General features: G+C 51.9%; 2 protein-coding genes and 1 non-coding gene across 5 annotated transcripts; all 3 read left to right on the top strand.

Annotated features, from left to right (window-relative positions):
- Window positions 1-680: 680 nt before the first annotated feature.
- LOC128933249 (U7 small nuclear RNA) lies at window positions 681-741 on the top strand. Its single transcript, XR_008482760.1, has one exon. It is a non-coding gene; the product is annotated as a U7 small nuclear RNA (small nuclear RNA).
- Window positions 742-849: 108 nt separating this feature from the next.
- CUNH12orf57 (chromosome unknown C12orf57 homolog) lies at window positions 850-1614 on the top strand. The gene is made up of 3 exons (XM_054269643.1): window positions 850-918; window positions 1042-1218; window positions 1299-1614. The coding sequence occupies exons 1-3, from the start codon at window positions 861-863 to the stop codon at window positions 1445-1447; spliced, it is 384 nt and encodes a 127-aa protein (XP_054125618.1). The 5' UTR covers window positions 850-860; the 3' UTR covers window positions 1448-1614.
- Window positions 1615-1624: 10 nt separating this feature from the next.
- PTPN6 (protein tyrosine phosphatase non-receptor type 6) lies at window positions 1625-16319 on the top strand. Of its 3 annotated transcripts, none has more exons than XM_054269636.1 (15): window positions 1625-1671; window positions 7896-8018; window positions 8327-8521; window positions 10543-10762; window positions 11511-11627; window positions 11805-11921; window positions 12323-12419; window positions 12807-12886; window positions 12992-13141; window positions 13249-13380; window positions 13649-13803; window positions 14102-14169; window positions 14537-14688; window positions 15396-15493; window positions 15601-16319. In XM_054269636.1, the coding sequence occupies exons 1-15, from the start codon at window positions 1625-1627 to the stop codon at window positions 15707-15709; spliced, it is 1860 nt and encodes a 619-aa protein (XP_054125611.1). In that variant the 3' UTR covers window positions 15710-16319. The 3 variants fall into 3 exon arrangements, with proteins under 3 accessions (XP_054125611.1, XP_054125612.1, XP_054125613.1); XM_054269637.1 differs by lacking the exon at window positions 1625-1671 and adding an exon at window positions 1711-2956; XM_054269638.1 differs by lacking the exon at window positions 1625-1671 and adding an exon at window positions 6739-7634.
- The last annotated feature ends 653 nt before the right edge of the window (window positions 16320-16972 follow it).

Here is a 16972-nt window from a genome sequence, read left to right as displayed (position 1 = left end):
TCATGCACATCCTATTAGACGTGGCAGTTTTATGTAGCAACTTGTGACTCCCTTGCCCCTGCGTGCGTGTTCTGATTTCACAGTTGTATCTCTCGATTGGTCCCCCATATATATATATATTTACTTAACCATTAAAGGAAAAAACAACCAACAACCCAGCTATGGAAAAGAAAAAAAAACAACCACCCAAAAGATGTTTCCCACGCACTCCCGAGCCCTGACACACATTCTAATAATTTATATATATAAATATATATATGAAGCTCTTAAAAAAGGAAAAAAAAAAGACAAAAAAACCCTTTCAGAAACGGGACTCTGGTGTGTTCATTTCTTTGCAGTGGGGCCAGGGGGAGAAGGGCAGACACACTCCCGGTGAAAAGTGGGAGAGGCTGGAAGTGGGCACCGCCTCGGGAAAGGCGTGCGGGAGCCCGGCAACAACGGGAGGGGCGGGGCGTGCTCGCGGCGGGCCAATGAGAAGCGAGAAATTTGCATACGGTCCGGACGGCACGGCTGGCCCGTTTGGCGGCACCGGAGACCGCCGGTATCGGCTTTGAGCGGGGCAGGCGGGCGGCACCCGTTCGGGGACCCGCAGGGAAAACTGCCCAGGAGAAGAGCGGCCCTCGCCCTCACCTCGGGGTGGGTCGGCCCGGAGGGGGTCCTCGCCCGTGCGCCGTTTCCGGCAGTGATTTCAGCTCTTTTAGAATTTGTCCAGCAGGTTTCCCGCGCCCGCGGGAAGCCGCTCCCACAGGCGGTGCAATGACAGATCGGGGCGGGGAGGCGCAGGCGCGCTCGGGCGGGGCCGGGCTGGAGCCGGTGCCCGTCGGTGTGGGGCAGCAGCCGCGGCCGCCCCGCCGCGCCCCATGGCGGCCTCCGCGCAGCCCCCGGTGCCGTCGGCGCTGAGCGCGGAGCAGGCGAAGGGTGAGTGCGGGCGGGTCCGTGTCCCGGGTGGGCCCGTGTCCCGGGCGGGCCGGCGGCCGAGGGCCCGTGCCGCGCCGCTGCGTGCGGGAGGCCGGCGGGCGGCTGAGTGCCCGTGTCCCGCAGCCGTGCTGGCGGAGGTGATCAAGGCATTCGGGGCGCCCGAGAACGCGCAGCGCATGGAGGAGGCTCGGGACAACGCCTGCAACGACATGGGCAAGATGCTGCAGTTCCTGCTGCCCGTGGCCACCCAGATCCAGCAGGACGTGATCAAGGCCTACGGGTTCAGCAGCGACGGCGAAGGTGGGTTGTTCCCCCGCCGGGCGGGATGCTCCGGGCCCGCCTGGGCAGCGGGGCGTCCCGTCCACCCCCTTCCCTTGCAGGCGTCCTGAAATTCGCCCGGCTGATCAAGTCCTACGAGTCGCAGGACCCCGAAATCGCCAGCATGTCCGGCAAGCTCAAGGCCATGTTCCTGCCGCCCATGACGCTGCCGCCGCACGGGGCCGGCACCGGCGGAGTTGCTGCCTCCTGAGCCCGCGGAGCTCTCCCGGTGCTCCGGCTGGTGCCCCGCTTCCAAGGTGCGCGTCCTGTCAGCCCTGGGAATGGGGCATTGAACAAGCGAGACGCGGTCCTGGAAGGAATGGGATGCTCCGTGTCTGCTCGCGTGTCTGCTCCCGAATAAAGCGTGTGTTGAAAATGCCCGTGTTTCATGAATGGCCGTGAGCTCGGCAGTGCTGCTCCCTGGTGCAGAGGCAGGTACAGCAGTGCTCTCTGCATGACACTTGTGACGCTCTTTTGGGAGGCCCGGTATGCACCATGTTCTGCAAAAAGGTTTGTGCAGAGCCTCGGTGTGAAGCCCTAGGATCTGGTGTCAGAGAGCCAGGTGTTAAGCACTTTACAAGGGCAAGCATTTTCAGACGTGCTGTTTGAAGCATAATGTGTCCCTCAACATGATCTAGTGCTGTTCAGCAAGTGTTGTAAGTGCCATTGAGGCCCCTGTCGCAGCAGGGTCAGTGCTAATTTACTCCTGCTCCCTTGTTTTGTGGCTGAATGTGCAATCCAGCACATTATCCTTAGTGAAAAAGGCAGCGGAGAGATGCAGAAGGGAGCGGCCGAGCGTGGGAGGGCTGGGCTTGCCCCGTTTGGCTGCAGCCTGGATTACAACAACATAAACAACATAAAATTTTTATCTCACCTTTTTTTTCGGGCTGCAGAGGGATCAACCTAGTGGTGCAGCCTTGCTCCTTTGCAGTGTTTTCTTTGCAGTGTCATTCAGAGGGACATCAGGTATGTCTGCTTGTAGCCACCTGCCCTCTGTCCCTGTTGTCCTTGGAAGAATTGAGGACCTTGGCGACAGGAACAGGGGAAAAGGGCTGAGAGTGAAGGAGCCAGGCCTGGGAGAGCAGGGAGCTGCAAGCCAGGTGTGAGGGAGCTGCGTCGGGCGTTCTGTGCTCCCAGTTACAAAGCGGGCAGGAATGCAGCCAGCGAGGGCGTGAGCTCAGTGGATGGGAGGCAGGAAGAGCAGTCGGTCCCTTCCGTCTCCATCTACCTCTCCGAGCCTGGCCTTGGCCTTCCCCCACCCCTTTGATTATTCATTAACTGCAGTCCAGGAAGTGCTTTGCAAATGGTGAAAATTAAGCCCGCGGCTTGAGGCCTGAGGTTTGCCTGACCTGGAGCTGCCTCCTCCTTATTCTGCCTGGGAGCAGGCGGAGTTCGGGGCTTCGCCTGTGCGGATCGGGCTCAGGTGAGTCACGGGAGGTGCTGCACCCGCAGGCACGGCCAGCTGCTGCTCCAGCGCCCCGGCACTCACCGCCATGAGCATCCCGCCCCGCCGCCAGGGTGCCACGCCACCCCTCCTCTATCCAGGTCTTTGATCTCCCTCCCAAATCCGTTTCAACGTCCTTTCTTGGTAATTCCAATATTGCTTTATTTTCTTTAGTAGGACCCCCTTGGTTGAGGGCTGTGGTACTTCCTCCACCAGCTCCTGTCAGGCCTCCATCAGTGGGGATCTGAGAGACAAGACCCTGATGCCATCCCGTGGGTGAGTGCTGTGAATGCTAGTTAGGGCAAGAAAACAAGAGTTGTTGGTGAGAAAAATAAAAATAGCAGCAGTAGGAATTAGGCACAGAAGGGAAAACCACCCAGTTTCTAATAGGAGCTGCCTATTAGAGGTAGCCAGAGGATTGGAGCTCGCTGTGCTTTACATACTGTTGCTCCTTCTTACTCTGATAAACGTGCAAGCAGGGTTTGTGATGCCCAGTGTGCTGCAGTTCCTCTGCCACCCTGCAGCTGCAGCGTCTCTGAATGGTTTTGCAGAGAGAGATGTCAGCTGCCTGGCCTTTGAAATGCTGGTTATTCCTTTATTTGCTGCAGTCTTTCCTAGCCCTTTATGGAACAAAAAGCAGGACATACCATCCTCACAGTCAGTCCAAACAGGTATCCTGCTCTGGAAGGGTGTCAGGAAATGGGATTCACACTGGCATTACTCTCTGGTAAGAATTTGGGCAACCACAGTGGTCCGGCCCTGTGCTGGAGCCCCAAGGCCTGATGGAGAGCGTGTGGCTTTGGCAGGTCACAGGAGGATGGTCCATCAGCCCACCCCCAGGCAGCCTTTGCTCTGCACTAATGACTGAACTACAGCAGACTTCTGTACAGAAGTGCAAAACCTCCTGTCTGAAATCATCTCTGTGCTGAGATTTACAAGAAGAAGATTAACAAATGCAATGCTCATTCTCAAAAAGGGCTCCAAATTAGCTCCCCCCCAAATGTGAGAGAAGCATGGAACAATAAAGTCATTATCTGAACAGGAGGGTGCACAGTATAATGGGAAGAGCAATGAATGTGATACTAAAGTGCCAGCATCTGCTTTTGTAAAGGTAAATATGGTCCTGTAAAACTGGAGGGTTTTGAGGGACTTAGGAAACATATGGATAAGGCAGGTCTGGGCAGTACAGTTTGCTTGGCTTTAAAGAATTTGGCAAAGACTCTCTCATCAAAGTCTTTAAATAAAGGCTGAAATCACAGGATAAAAAAAAGAAGATAAAGATTTTCTTGAGTAAAGAAATACTAGAGAATAGTAAATGGAAACTGGGAATTAACATCCCATTTTTACAGCAAAGGGAAGTCATCAGTGGTCAGATCACAGGGGCCTTATCTGAAATACAGGCTGTTCAGTATATTCCCAAGTGACCTGGGAATACTGGTGAGGTGAGAAAATTGGATGATGGTAGAAAGTTATTCAGGATAATAGGGTGGGAGTTGACTTGTGAGTAATTTCAGAAAGACCTAATGGCAGTGAATGAGTGGGCAGTAGAACAGCAGATGAAAAGGCTTATGTAAAACAATGTTCATACAGAAAAATAATACAAAAATTGCATATGAAACAATGACTGTGAACTAATGGTAACCTCTCTTTGATTATAGAAGTCCATGCGGTTGTTAGCTTAATTCTTGGTTGTAGTGAACATCAGAAATCACCACTGTCCATGACTCACCAGCATTGTGAACACCACATTTCTGTGCCCACCTTCACTCTTATCTCCAAATCAAAATGCCAGAATCGGAAATATCTCTGAGAGAGACAGCAAAGGTGGTCAGAGGTGTAGAATAGTTCTGTACAAAAAGAACCCCTTAGTAGGGCTGGAGTCTTCAGCCTGAGGATGGATATGTAAGTTTCAGGTCTGTTACCACAAATAGCTTGGAGCAGGGGGAGAGAAACAGGAACCGCAGATTTTCCTTTCTTTACAACAACCTGGTGCTAAAAAAGAGGCAGGGAGCAGGTTATAAGTGAGTCAAAGGAGGGGGTGTTTCTGTACCTGAGCAATGGAGCTCTTTGCCAAAGGGTGCAAAATTTGTTATGCATTTGACAGCTGACTACAAGTAGCTGCGAACAGAGGCTTAGGAAGTACAAAGGCAAAAGAAACTCTGTACACAATCTTTCTCTCTGCTCTTCCTTTGACAACCAGTTTGACCTCTGCCCTGCCTAGTCCCACCCCTGCTGCCCAAAACTGGCTCAGGTGTCTCAGGGCCCCATTTGGCCGAGTCCTGACGCCTGCCAGGGTGGAGGCTCCTCTGCTGCACTGGAGACCTGTGGCAAGTGCTGAACCCCCTTGTGGGGGAGCACGTGTGCAGTTTTTCCTGATACCTAATCAGAATTTCCCTTGCTGCAAGTCATGCCTGTTGCCTCTTGTCTTTTGGTTGTGTCCCACAAAAAAGAACCTGACTTATCAGCTCTAAACCCCCACGGCCCCTTTTAGCTTGTCTCAGACAAGTGTTAAATCCCTCCTTAAGCATCTTTTCTTCAAGTTGAATAAACCCAGCTTGCTCTCTGCTGTGTTCCAGGCTCTTCACTGCATTAGTGGCATTATGCTGGATCCTTTCCAGTTTCTCAGGGCCTTTTTTTCTTGCAGCAATCCAGATGTGTGGTTTTTAATTAGCTATTTCATTTATCTTCTACTGTAAATTTGTTACTGTGCTAGCTGTGGCCTGCTTCCACGAGGGATTTACAAGATGAGGTTCTAACACCTGTGTTGTACTGAAAGCCAAACAGTGTAAGAGTAGTCTCTTTGCTGAAATCTCTTGACCTCTTAATTATATTAAAAAAGTGTTTTAGTGGCTCAATTATAGTCTTATTATATTTAGTGGCTCAGCTGTTCTGTGCTGCAGCCATTTGGGAGAGCAGCCTCGAAGATACCGACTGATGGCTTCTCTGGTGACATTTCCCTCTCTTACTGATAGTTTTTATTTGGATGGCCCAGATCAAAGACACCAGGGCAGCTGCATGCATCCACTCCTTTCCTAAAATGAAAGCAAGCAGAAGCATAAACTCATCCTGTAAATTATGTGATATGGGATTTTTGTCCACAAAAATACTGTCAAGAGATTACACTGCACCCTGTGGCATGTCCTTCTGGAGGATGCTGAGTTACATGGGATAAGTGCTCTCTCACCCTTTCTTATCCTGGTCTGGGCTCTTTGCTGCCTTGTTCTTTCCCTGTTCCCCTGTGTCCAGCTAATGTTCAATTCCTCAGACAGATTTTCTCCTTCAGTGTAGGGTGCAGGGATGCCTAAGTTTTGGTTTTTGTCTGCCTTGGCTTCTTATCAACTCAGCATACTCTAATATGATTTTGATATCAGGAATTATTTTTTAGGACTGCTCCCTGGAAGTTCCTGCCTTTTCTCCCTTGGCAATAAACAACACTTATTTCCTGTTCCCGCTAGACTGATTTAGGTGCCGCCTTTCTGGTGCAACTTCTACAACTTTGTGCAGAAGTTGTTCCCTTGAGTTGCTCCCGTGCGTTTAAAATCTCCTTGGTTTTTAATATCAGTTCTAAGTCAGTACCTCTGGCTGCCTGCAGCTCACCACACCCCAGCTCACCATGTGCATGAAACCAGAAGCATTTCTAAGGAAGCTGCTGGAGGTGCCTGGGTTGCCTTTCTAGCAATGAAGTTTAGCTTCCCACTCGTCTCTCCTGTACTTCCCTTTGTTGCTGGTTTCTGTCTTGGCCACGAGTTTTTGTCTAAGTCTCAGCTTAGCAGCCTGTTCATCTTTTTGCAGGATTTCCCAGTCTGGTGGTATGTGGAGAAGTCTGCAGCTGCTGCTGCTGCTTGAAATGAGCAAGGCTCTTGCTGTTGCTGCTGCCCACATCGCACAGGGTAGCTGAGATGGCCCCAGGGAAAAGCCAGGCTCCTTTGCCAGCTGGATTGCACTCTTAGGCCACGGCTTAGCTCCCATTCTTTCACCAGACCTGCAGACCTTGAAGCCAGTGCTGTGGGCAGGGCAGTCATGTGCCACAGCTGGAAGCAGCCAGGTGACTGGAATGGTTTTCCTTCTTCTTGTACCTGGTTGTGCACGTTGTCAGTTTTGGCCTCAGTGTGGGGTGCCAGGATTTTGAAGGTCCTCGGCTCAGCTCCCTCAGTGCTTTGTGGGCTCCCTGTAGCTGTTTGTCCTGGTCTCTGCCTCGTTCCTGAGCGGCTTCACCACCCTCTCCCAACCTCCCCATCCCTTTTGAGCTATCGCTGCCCATGTCAGTCCCATCCTGTGGCAGGCTGGTTTCAGGCAGGCACTGCTGTGCTCAGAGCACTAGCCTGGACCTTGAAGTCTGCAGCTCTGGGTTCACACAGATTTCCCCCTGTGCCTGTACAGAGCGTGTAGGACATTTGGGACCATTTGTGTTTCTCGTTGGCCTTTTGGAGGAAAAGGGGAGCAGAGGACGAGCAGAACTGAGTTTTGTGAACGTGGCCAGAACCCAAAATGCATGCGAAGAGTCAGCCCTTGGGTGCTAAAGACAGGGACCCAAAAATAATAGGGGCTATGGGGAGGAAAGACACAAAAGGAGAAGCAGAAGTGTATGCAAAGCAGCTCGGGGCTGCGGAGTGGATGGCTCAGAGCGCTTCCTGTTCCCGGAGCCGTGCGTGCCCTGCGGTGTTCGGGCTCGCGCCTGCCCCTGCCCAGCAGCGCTGCACAGCGGGCCAGGGAGCAAGGCACCTGTGCAGGGAGAGGTGCATGGAGAGGGCCTGAATGGACTGACAGTCAGCTCCTGGAGAGATACATGGCCAGCTCCCAAGAGGCGCAGGAACAGCGTGGCGTTGGGTGCCCCTGCACAGACCTCCGACTTCCCTTTCCCTTCCAGCGCAAACTGATTTTTCCTCTGTGTTTTTTGGGTTGCTTTGGTGGCAGCCACTTGGCCGCCTCTGCTTTCTCCCTCCGCAATGGTGAGGTAAGAGGGTCTGAGAGGTCTGTGTGTGTGAGGAATGGGACCAGGGAAGTAGGATGGATGAGGGCAAGGATGGCCCTGGAAGCCGTATCTCTCATGGGAACCATCCATAGGCTGGGGCAGGCATCAGGCAGGAAGGGATGCTGCTGCTGCTGGCTTTCACATAGGGATGCTGGCTGGGGACCATTCTGCACCCTACAGATCTCCACAATAGTGCCTGGCTTTTTTTTATTCACTTGGTCTTGCTGTTATTTTCTCTGCTAGGTGGTTTCACCGTGACCTGAGTGGGCTGGAAGCTGAAGCCTTACTGAAGGGACGAGGTGTCCATGGGAGCTTCCTGGCCAGACCTAGTCGGAGGAATCAGGGGGATTTTTCCCTTTCAGTCCGGTCAGTAACTTGGACCCCAGCTTCTGTCTTTGCAGTGTTACATACACAGATTGCCTAGATCCTCACATGTCCTCTGGCGTCTTCTTCATCCTGCCTCTGTCCCTCTGAGTTCTTCTCAAGCTGTAAAATGACCTCAGCTTCCCAGTGTCTTCTAGACCCTCCCTCAAGTCGTCCAAGGAGCTTCTCTTTCCAGTCATCTTCATTCACAGAGATGGTTTGCTCTGGTTCCATGGTGGGAGGTAGTGTAGAACACCTTCCTGCCCCTTTCCCAACCACCTCATTGGACTGCCTTGTGCTTTATTCCACAGGGTTGGTGATCAGGTAACCCACATCCGCATCCAGAATACTGGGGATTTCTATGACCTGTATGGAGGGGAGAAGTTCGCCACCTTGTCAGAACTGGTGGAGTACTACACACAGCAACAGGGCTCGCTGCAGGACAAAGATGGAACCATCATCGACTTGAGATACCCGCTCAACTGTTCTGACCCCACGACAGAGAGGTACAGGGACAGCACGGAGCTGCTGTGCCTGTGATTAAATGTTTCATGGCCTCTTTCTGTCCTGCCGGCATCCCCAGAGCAAATCCTGCCAAAAATGCCTCCTGCCTTTCTTAACCTCCTCTGTGTCCATGGGGGCAGCATCCCCAGGAATAGCTGTGTGTACCTTGATCCATCACAGCAGACCTAGCAGGGATCTATTTTTACTTCTGGTTTCCGGTTGCTTTTGCTATTTATACGCTGTTTTTGAAAGAAAAGGTTGCGGTGTCCGCTGTGGGTCTGCAGTGGTCTGTGAAGGGACGCGTTGTGTGGAAGCCCTCAGTTGTGCCCCAAACCTCCCTGGTTATTCTAGGCCTGGGTGACTCACGTAGCTGCGAGCAGGACCATGTTCCCCTGCTATTCCTGGCCTGCTTAGTCTCCTTCCTGTCCCCGCTTTGCATGTGTCTCTGACACCAAGTTCCTAAATCAAATCAGGTGGCTTTGCCCTTGCGTTTTGCTTTCAGGCCCTTTGATGCAGCTCGGGGGAGCTGTCATGCCCTGCTCTGGGGTGACAAGTCCTTCTTGCACAGGTCCTCCTTGGGCACCTGGAGGCAGCGAGCAGAGAGGCTGAAACATCGGGGTTTCAGCCTCTCTGCTGAACACCCCAGCTTGCTCGGGGTCAGGTCTGCTGCTGGCTGTCCTCTCCAGTCAAGGCCATTGCTTCGTGGCCCTGCAGTTTCCTCCCTTCCTCCTGCGGTTGGAAACTTACCCCCTCCCCCCTCGGGCTCTTACGAAAGCTCCTCTCACTCTCTCCCCAAGTGATTTTCCGTCACGTGGCTTTGAAGAGCTGGGCTTTGCTGGGGGAGGGAGGAATGGGACCCATTAACCCCCTCCTCTCTGTGGGGAGGGGGGGCTGGGAGACCTCTTTGATGGGCAGGAGGGGCCAACCGATGCCAAGGTGGCACCTGAGCACATGGTGGCTGAACAATTCTCAGAGGAGGTTCAGAAATTAATGACAGCTGTGCACTGAGTGTCACCAGCTGCTTCTTGCAGTGCATGAGGTGAGGGTCAGCAAAAGTTACTTGCTGAGCCCAGTAATAACTGGGCTGTATGTGGAGCAACCCCTTGCTCTGACGAGAGGCAGGGGAGAATGAATAAATGCCCTGGTTGCCTCTGTGACTGGGCTGTGGCCTCCTGAACTCCATCTCAGTTCATGGGAACAAATAGCCCCCTAACAGTGTGAAGTTCACCAGGCCAGGCCTTCCCTGTTAGCTGCTCCATGGAAGTAAATCCATTCCCACATCCTGATGGCGAGGCAGGGAACACCTTGGTCAAATGGGGATGCTCCTGACCTTGTGCTAGGAGGAGAAGGAGCTGCTGAGTATTTGTATTGAGGACAGGAATGTGCACATGGATCAGCTCCTGGTGCTCACTCCAATGGCCAGGGTGATTGCTGCAGTGTGATGTGCTCAGAGAATGGGAATTGTCCTTTGAGTGAAGAGGTGACTGAGTTTCAGAAAGAGGAGTTGCTGGAATGGTTCTTTAACGGATCTGATCTCAGCACAACCATCTGGGTGCTGCTAAATCTGATGGGAGAGTTTCTGACTCAGTGGGCCTTTTTTTTGTTTCCCTGGTGTTTGAGTTTCCAGAGCCAAAGAGTCCCAATAATACTGTGAGGTGCTGAAACACACAGACTGCCCTCTCCCAACTGGTGTTCCAGGCAGAAAGTATTACTTACCTGTGCCTTTGTGTGTGTCACACAACGGGTCACGCTTGGTGCTTTCCCACTGCGTCCTCCAGTACCAGCCTTCTGCTCCCTAGGTCCCTTCTGTCTCTACCTCATCCCTTGCACTTTCCTCCTCTGCCCAGCTCTCCACTTTCTGTCTCATCTGCTTTTCCCAAGATCCTGCTCCTCCTTCCTTCCTCTCTGTCTCCCCCTTCCTTTCTTCCTCCCTCCCCAGTGCTGCTGTTTTTCACTCATCAGCTCAAGGGCATCCACTTTCCACATCCCACCTCTCTTTTAACTCTCTCTTGTTTTTCCTTAGGTGGTACCATGGGCATCTGTCAGGCCCTGCAGCCGAGTCCCTGCTCCAGGCCAAAGCTACCCCTTGGACCTTTTTGGTGCGGGAGAGCCTCAGCAAACCTGGGGACTTTGTCTTGTCTGTGCTCACTGACCAGCCTAAGCCTGGCTCTGATGCTGCAGCGGGGGCAGCCGGTGCCTCTGGGGCGCGGCTCAAAGTCACACACATCAAGATCATGTGTGAGGTGAGCAGCGGGAGGGCAGGAGAGGCAGTGGTCTGATGGATGATACCAAAATGGCGGTGACAATTTCTCCTGTTTTTTCATGTGGGATGATGAGATTCCATGGAGAGAAGGCAACTGGCCTTAAATGGGATAGGAGGGCAATACACCTTCTCTGGGCTTTGATCCGCTGAGAGCACAGTGCCATGAACTCCGTGTGCTCAGGACAACCTCTCTCTCCTCCCTGCCAGAGGAAGTGCTTTCCTAGATGATGCAGGGTGGTGCCTATGGATCTGCACCCCAGCATTGCCTTTTTCCTGCCTTTCACCAGCTTTATTCATGGGACAGGTGGAGAGAGTGGGAGTTTGCAGCCTGGAGAAAGCTCTGGGGAGATCTTACAGCACATTCCAGTACCCAAAGGAATCTCATGGGAAAGCTGGAGAGGGACTTTTTACAAGGGCATGGAGTGATAGAGCAAGGGGGAATGCCTTCAAACTGAAATAGGGCAGGTTTAGATGGAATAATAGGAAAAAATACTGTGAGGTTGGTGAAACACTGGCTCAGGTTTCCCAGAGAAACTATGGATGCCCCATTCTTGGAAGTGTTTGAGGTGAGGCTGGAGGGAGCTCTGGGCAACCCAGGCTAGTGGATGGTGTCCCTGCCCATGGCAGGGGGTTTGGAATTAGCAGCCTTTTATGATGCCTTCCAACCCAAACTATTCCAGGATTCTGAGTGTTATGAGTGAGACATTACACATTCTTCCTCTGTTTAGAATGGACGCTACACAATTGGAGGGGCTGAGATGTTTGACAGTTTGACAGATCTGGTGGAGCACTTCAAGAAGATTGGAATTGAGGAGATGTCTGGTTCTTTTGTGTACCTGAAGCAGGTAAGTCCAGTTTCCTGTTTTTTAGACGCCCTTTGCGGGGGGACTGATTTGTTGTTTTTTTCTGCTTTATGTCCCTTTCCTTCTTTTTTCCATGGTGCACAGAGGACACTTTGCTCTCCAGCAGCATCTCTCTCTCTCTCTCGCTCTCTCTCACCTGTTGTGTTTCCCCATCCCCAGCCCTACTATGCTACGAGGGTGAATGCTGCTGACATTGAGAACAGAGTGCACGAACTGAACAAGAAGACAAGTCTGTCTGAGGAGACGTCCAAGGCTGGATTCTGGGAGGAATTTGATGTAAGAAACTGTGGGGGGACATTATTTGGCTTTTTGGGAATTCTGCATGCACCACCTCATTCTCCATCCTCGATTTCTTCCTGTACACAAATTTCTTGTGTCTTGTCAATTTATTTCTGAAAGAAGTGTCTGTTTGGAACCAGTTCCCCTGGGGAATGAGTCTCATCTTTAAGTGAACCCAGTGATGTAGAAATGCGCTTTTTTATGGTTGGGAGAGTGAGTCACCAAGACAGTAAGGGCACAAGCCTTAGACTTCTCAAGTCTAGGTTTGGTTTTCACTTCTCTGCTCCCCCACAGCGTGCCCATGTGTCATCAGAGCCACCACCACTGTGCCTCCTAGTGCCCACCTCCCCTGTCATACATTGTGACCTTGCCATGACTGTTCTTTCTTCTGCTCTCAGAGCCTGCAAAAACAGGAAGCCAAGCACCTGTTTGACCGTCATGAGGGCCAGAGACCCGAAAATAAGAGCAAGAACCGATACAAGAACATATTGCCCTGTGAGTCTTGCTTCTCCACTATAAAAAAAAATAAATGGACAGACAGGCAATGAAGAGCTGTCCAAGTCATCCCTCCCTCCAAGCCATCCCTGCCCTCCAGAGCAGGTTACAAGGTGTATGGCACTGATGGTTTAAGAGCTGATGAGGAAGGGCACAGCCTTTTCCTGTCCTTGAAGGAAGGAGGGAGGGTTGCATCAGATTCTATGGTCCATCACAGAGGCAGAGAGATGGGAGGATGGAGTGAGATTGGTCTGAACCCAGAGGGAGAGCTGAGGCTATGGGGCATCCCTGGGAATCATGACTGAGGTGGCACAGAGCAGTGAGAAGCTCTGTGTGGCTGTGCATGGAGTATCTCATTGCACTGTTCATTCTTTCACTGCACCCCAGTTGATCACTCCAGAGTCATCCTCCAGGGAAGGGACCCAAATATACCCGGATCTGACTACATCAATGCCAACTATGTCAAGGTGAGATTCTTGAAAGACGGCTGTGTGCCTGTCCAGAACAGTGCCAAAGCAGGGCAAGGTCTGCTGCTCCTGCAGCCCTCCTGACCCTCCCCTGTCTGCACTCAGAACACCCTGATCAGCCCAGATGAGTGCACCAAGACCTACATCGCCAGCCAGGGCTGCCTGGACGCCACAGTCAATGACTTGTGGCAAATGGTGTGGCAGGAGAACACACGCATTATCGTGATGACAACACGGGAGGTGGAAAAAGGCCGGGTAAGAAGCAGTCTGGAGGTGTCTCTCTTCCCTTTCAACCATTGCTCTGCTTTTTCTGTCTCTCCTGCCTTCTGCCCATCCTCACGCTGCCCTCTCTGCCCACACAGAACAAATGTGTGCCTTACTGGCCAGAGCTGGGCAGCACCAAGGAGTACGGTCCCTACCTTGTGCAGAACGCTGGGGAGCACGACGCGCTGGAGTACAAACTGCGGCACCTCTGCGTGTGCCCGAAGGATAACGTGAGTGTGTCTGACCAAGGGCTGCCATCCAACCCCTGGGTCTCACAGCCACCAAACACCCAAACCTGGGAACTCCTGGATGCTGCTGTTTCAGCATTCTTGGGGGTGGTGTTCCCACCTGGTTTGGGCTGGAATCACACTGGTGGAATCACCAAGAAGTGGGCAGGAGACAGATTCTCTCTGGCTCCAGACTCACCTCTCCCTGGGACAGAGGCCAGGGACAGGACTGGGTTGCAGTTTTACCAGTGGGGTGCTTTGCACTTCTCAGGGCAAGGCTGTGCGTGAGATCTGGCAATACCAGTACCTGAGCTGGCCTGACCATGGCGTACCCAGCGAGCCGGGAGGAGTCCTCAGCTTCCTTGACCAGATAAACCAGAAGCAAGAGAGCATCCCCAACGCAGGGCCTATTCTGGTACACTGCAGGTTGGTACAGAGGCTGGAGTTTGAAGCATCCTCTATCCCTTATCTGGGGTGAGATACAGAAAATCTGTCCTGCTGCTTCCAGCTGTACCCCAGGATTTATGAGTGAAGCATATGCCAGTCCCAGTATTTGCTTTTTTCTTCTTCGGTGCCCCCACACCAAACCCTCTACCTGTTGAACACGTGACTCTTTTGTGGCATTGCTGAAAGCTGCTACAAGAGGCACATCCTGCCCCAGAAGCAGCTGCATCTTGTTTCAGGAGCTGTCTTGCTCTGACCTCTGCTTGTCCTCTCCTTGCAGCGCTGGGATTGGCCGCACTGGGACTATCATCGTCATTGATATGATAGTGGAAACAATCTCCACCAAGGGTAAGAGGACTCAAAATGAACTGGGCTACCCAGTAGGGCTTTGCCTTTGAGTTCAGCTGCAGAGGGATGAAAACTATCAGCTGTCAGAGGGAGAAGATCCTGCCACAGCTTTAAGAAAGTTGTTCTGCTGGATCTCTGTACCATATCCACTTCTTACAGCTTTAGCCTTCCCTGAGCTTTGGCTTTTCCTCCAAGGCCAGACATCAAAGATACTGAGCGGGGGGAGAGATAGGAGCTTCATACAGGAATAAAGAGTATGGAAGGAGTGGAAACTTCTTGTCTGTCCTCTGCTGTGGCTGCTTTTGGTAGAGAACTGGGGGAGGGGGCAGTGAATATGTCCACAAGCTTTTCTGGTGCTCCTTGCTAGGGCTGGACTGCGACATTGACATCCAGAAGACCATCCAGATGGTGAGGGCCCAGCGATCTGGGATGGTGCAGACAGAGGCCCAGTACAAGTTCATCTACATGGCCATCTGCCAGTTCATAGAGGCAACCAAGAAAAAGCTGGAAATTATCCAGGTGAGAGCAAAGGGGCTCTGCTGCCCTGTCAGTCTAAGCCCTGCATGCTGCTGGCTCTGAGCTCAAGTGTTCTGTTTCAGAAGCTTTGAGCTAACACTGAGACTTACACAGACTACAATGGTACAGTAAGAGCTGTGTCCCTGTTCCTCTCTTCTAAGACTTTTAAATTCAAGGGACAAGTTCATTAGCAGTTCAAGTACCAATCCCTTCTGAACTGCTGGACAGCAGTTAAATTTTAATGCAGTTACTTTAACTATGTTCTGAATAATATCACCAAGTGCTGTTTTGTTACAAACTTTGTTAGGACAAGCAAAGACTTTCCTTGCCTCTTCTTTCCTCTTTGTCTTTCACATCCTAGTTTTGCAGCTGCAAAATTTTCCTGCTATTTCATAAGTGGTGTCTTTTCTCTTTCCTTGTAGCTTTTGGCAGCATGCTGTAGCTCCTGCTGTTTTAATATTCTTTAACAGAGATTTGGGACTTTTAGGCATTCTAGTGCCTCCAGAGATTTGTTGCCCCACTGCTGCCTCCTGTACAAGGCTGCATTTGCACCTGCTGCTCACCTCTGGCAGTGGCAGTGTGCTGAGCCCAGGCACTTCAGCAATCCACCAGCTTCCACTGAGATCCTGGCACAAAGTGGGCTTTAACCAGACCTCTTCCATGGTGCCTCCAGATCACCCTCTTCTAAGCCTGTTTTTCCTCTCCTGCAGTCTCAGAAAGGCAAGCCAAACGAGTGTGAGTATGGGAACATCGCCTACCCCCCTGCAGTGAGGAATGCACACCCCAAGGTTTCCCGAAAACCCTCCAAGTAAGAGCTCACCCACAGCAGAGACCCAGCTCTGCCTGCCCCTGGCAAGTCTGCCTGCTGGCTTGGCTGGCTTTTTCCTCTTCCTCACTTTTTCCCTGGTCTTACAGGCAGAAAGAGGAGTCAACAGTGTATGAGAACTTGGGGAAAAAGGAGGAGAAGGTGCGGAAACAACGCTCCTCAGAGAAGAAGCTGAAAGGCTCACTAAAGAAAAAATAATCATACATTGCAGGTAGCCCATGGGGGTTTGAACCTGGGCTGCAGGACTGGAGCTCACATCCCAGCTGGCCTGTCTTGCATTCCTTGCTCTTGGACTGGAACAAAGCCTTCCCCTTCTCTCCTGTGCCAGCTTTCAGTGACCCATGGAGACAGTATCTCAGCTGACCGACTCCATGGTCCCTTGCCTGTGCAGGCCAGCAAAGCACTGCCCTCTCATCATCCATTAGCAGGAAAAGGTCACACCCCTCCTTCCCTTGCTCCCTGAGCACCAGGCCCAAACCCACCTCTGCTGTGTCAGCTTCAGAGGAATTCTCAGCCAAGAGCTAAGGAAGGTCACTCCAGGAACTACATCTCTGCCCAGTGCTGTGAGTTAGTTTATCCTGTTCATGTTCCCTGAAGCCTCAGCTTTTCAAGTATGAAGGTTTGGGCCTGTTTCAGCTCAGCTCCTCTGCAATTCAACAGGAGACTTCCTCCTACCTTAATACCAACCTTCTGCCCCTCTTATCCTTTTGCTATCCCATCCTTCACCAGAATGCTGTAAATATACCAGAATTTGATGTGATGGCCATGTTTTCTGTTTTGTTTGTAAATAAACTTGTGTTTGTTTGGCTACCAGGTCCCAAAAGGTGTTCTTCTCCGAGTGTTAGCTGTACTTCTGATTTTACCTGCAGACCTGAAAAGACTCAGAAGGGTGGCTCCAGCTTAGTTTTCCTGATTTCATGTTGCCTTCAGGCTTCTGAACAGAAGCTGTGACCAATTATGGTGGCCTCTTGCTGTGAGGCTCAAGTGTTGGTGGTCAGCAGGGAAGCCTGAGCACGGAAAGTCAGGTGTGACAAGCTCTGACACGGCTTTTATATCTAAATTTTACTTGTGGGTTTTCAAAATGTGAACAGACAAAGCCACAGTTGCTCTGACCTTGTGCTGGTAACACTGCCACTGCCAGCAGCAGCCTGGTTCAAAGGCTTCCAGGGCCCCCTTCCCACCAGGATTTATACACAATGCATTGGGAGGAAGGACACTGCTTGCTGTCATTTGATATGGCAAGAAAGTTGCTTGGAAGCATTTGGAAGGCAGAAGAGACTTTGTGAGCAGAGCCTCTTTGTGTGTGCCAGCCTTCAGCTTCCCTTAGCCTGTGAGCCCATAGGCCTGTGTGTGCATTTCCCAGCTGGCTCTGCCATTCCATTGCCACTAGAGGAAGAAACAGGAAAGGGGCAGTGGGGGAAATAAGGGGCAGAAGTAAAAATGGGTGGAGGGACACGCTGT

This window comes from Melozone crissalis, unplaced genomic scaffold, assembly GCF_028551555.1.
Source record: "Melozone crissalis strain CALT ecotype California unplaced genomic scaffold, PUWL_Pcris_2 ptg000008l_1, whole genome shotgun sequence".
Lineage (NCBI taxonomy): Eukaryota > Metazoa > Chordata > Aves > Passeriformes > Passerellidae > Melozone > Melozone crissalis.
This window is presented reverse-complemented; position numbering and strand designations above follow the sequence as displayed.

What these genes read in the sequence shown, in the direction of transcription:
- CUNH12orf57 (XM_054269643.1), top strand. Translation starts at nt 861, where the DNA reads ATGGCGGCCTCCGCGCAGCCCCCGGTGCCGTCGGCGCTGAGCGCGGAG. An exon ending in GAGCGCGGAGCAGGCGAAGG is followed by an intron (nt 919 to 1,041) that starts GTGAGTGCGGGC and finishes CGTGTCCCGCAG; the next exon opens with CCGTGCTGGCGGAGGTGATC. An exon ending in GTTCAGCAGCGACGGCGAAG is followed by an intron (nt 1,219 to 1,298) that starts GTGGGTTGTTCC and finishes CTTCCCTTGCAG; the next exon opens with GCGTCCTGAAATTCGCCCGG.
- PTPN6 (XM_054269636.1), top strand. Translation starts at nt 1,625, where the DNA reads ATGAATGGCCGTGAGCTCGGCAGTGCTGCTCCCTGGTGCAGAGGCAG. An exon ending in ATACAAGAACATATTGCCCT is followed by an intron (nt 12,420 to 12,806) that starts GTGAGTCTTGCT and finishes ACTGCACCCCAG; the next exon opens with TTGATCACTCCAGAGTCATC. An exon ending in AAAAGCTGGAAATTATCCAG is followed by an intron (nt 14,689 to 15,395) that starts GTGAGAGCAAAG and finishes CCTCTCCTGCAG; the next exon opens with TCTCAGAAAGGCAAGCCAAA.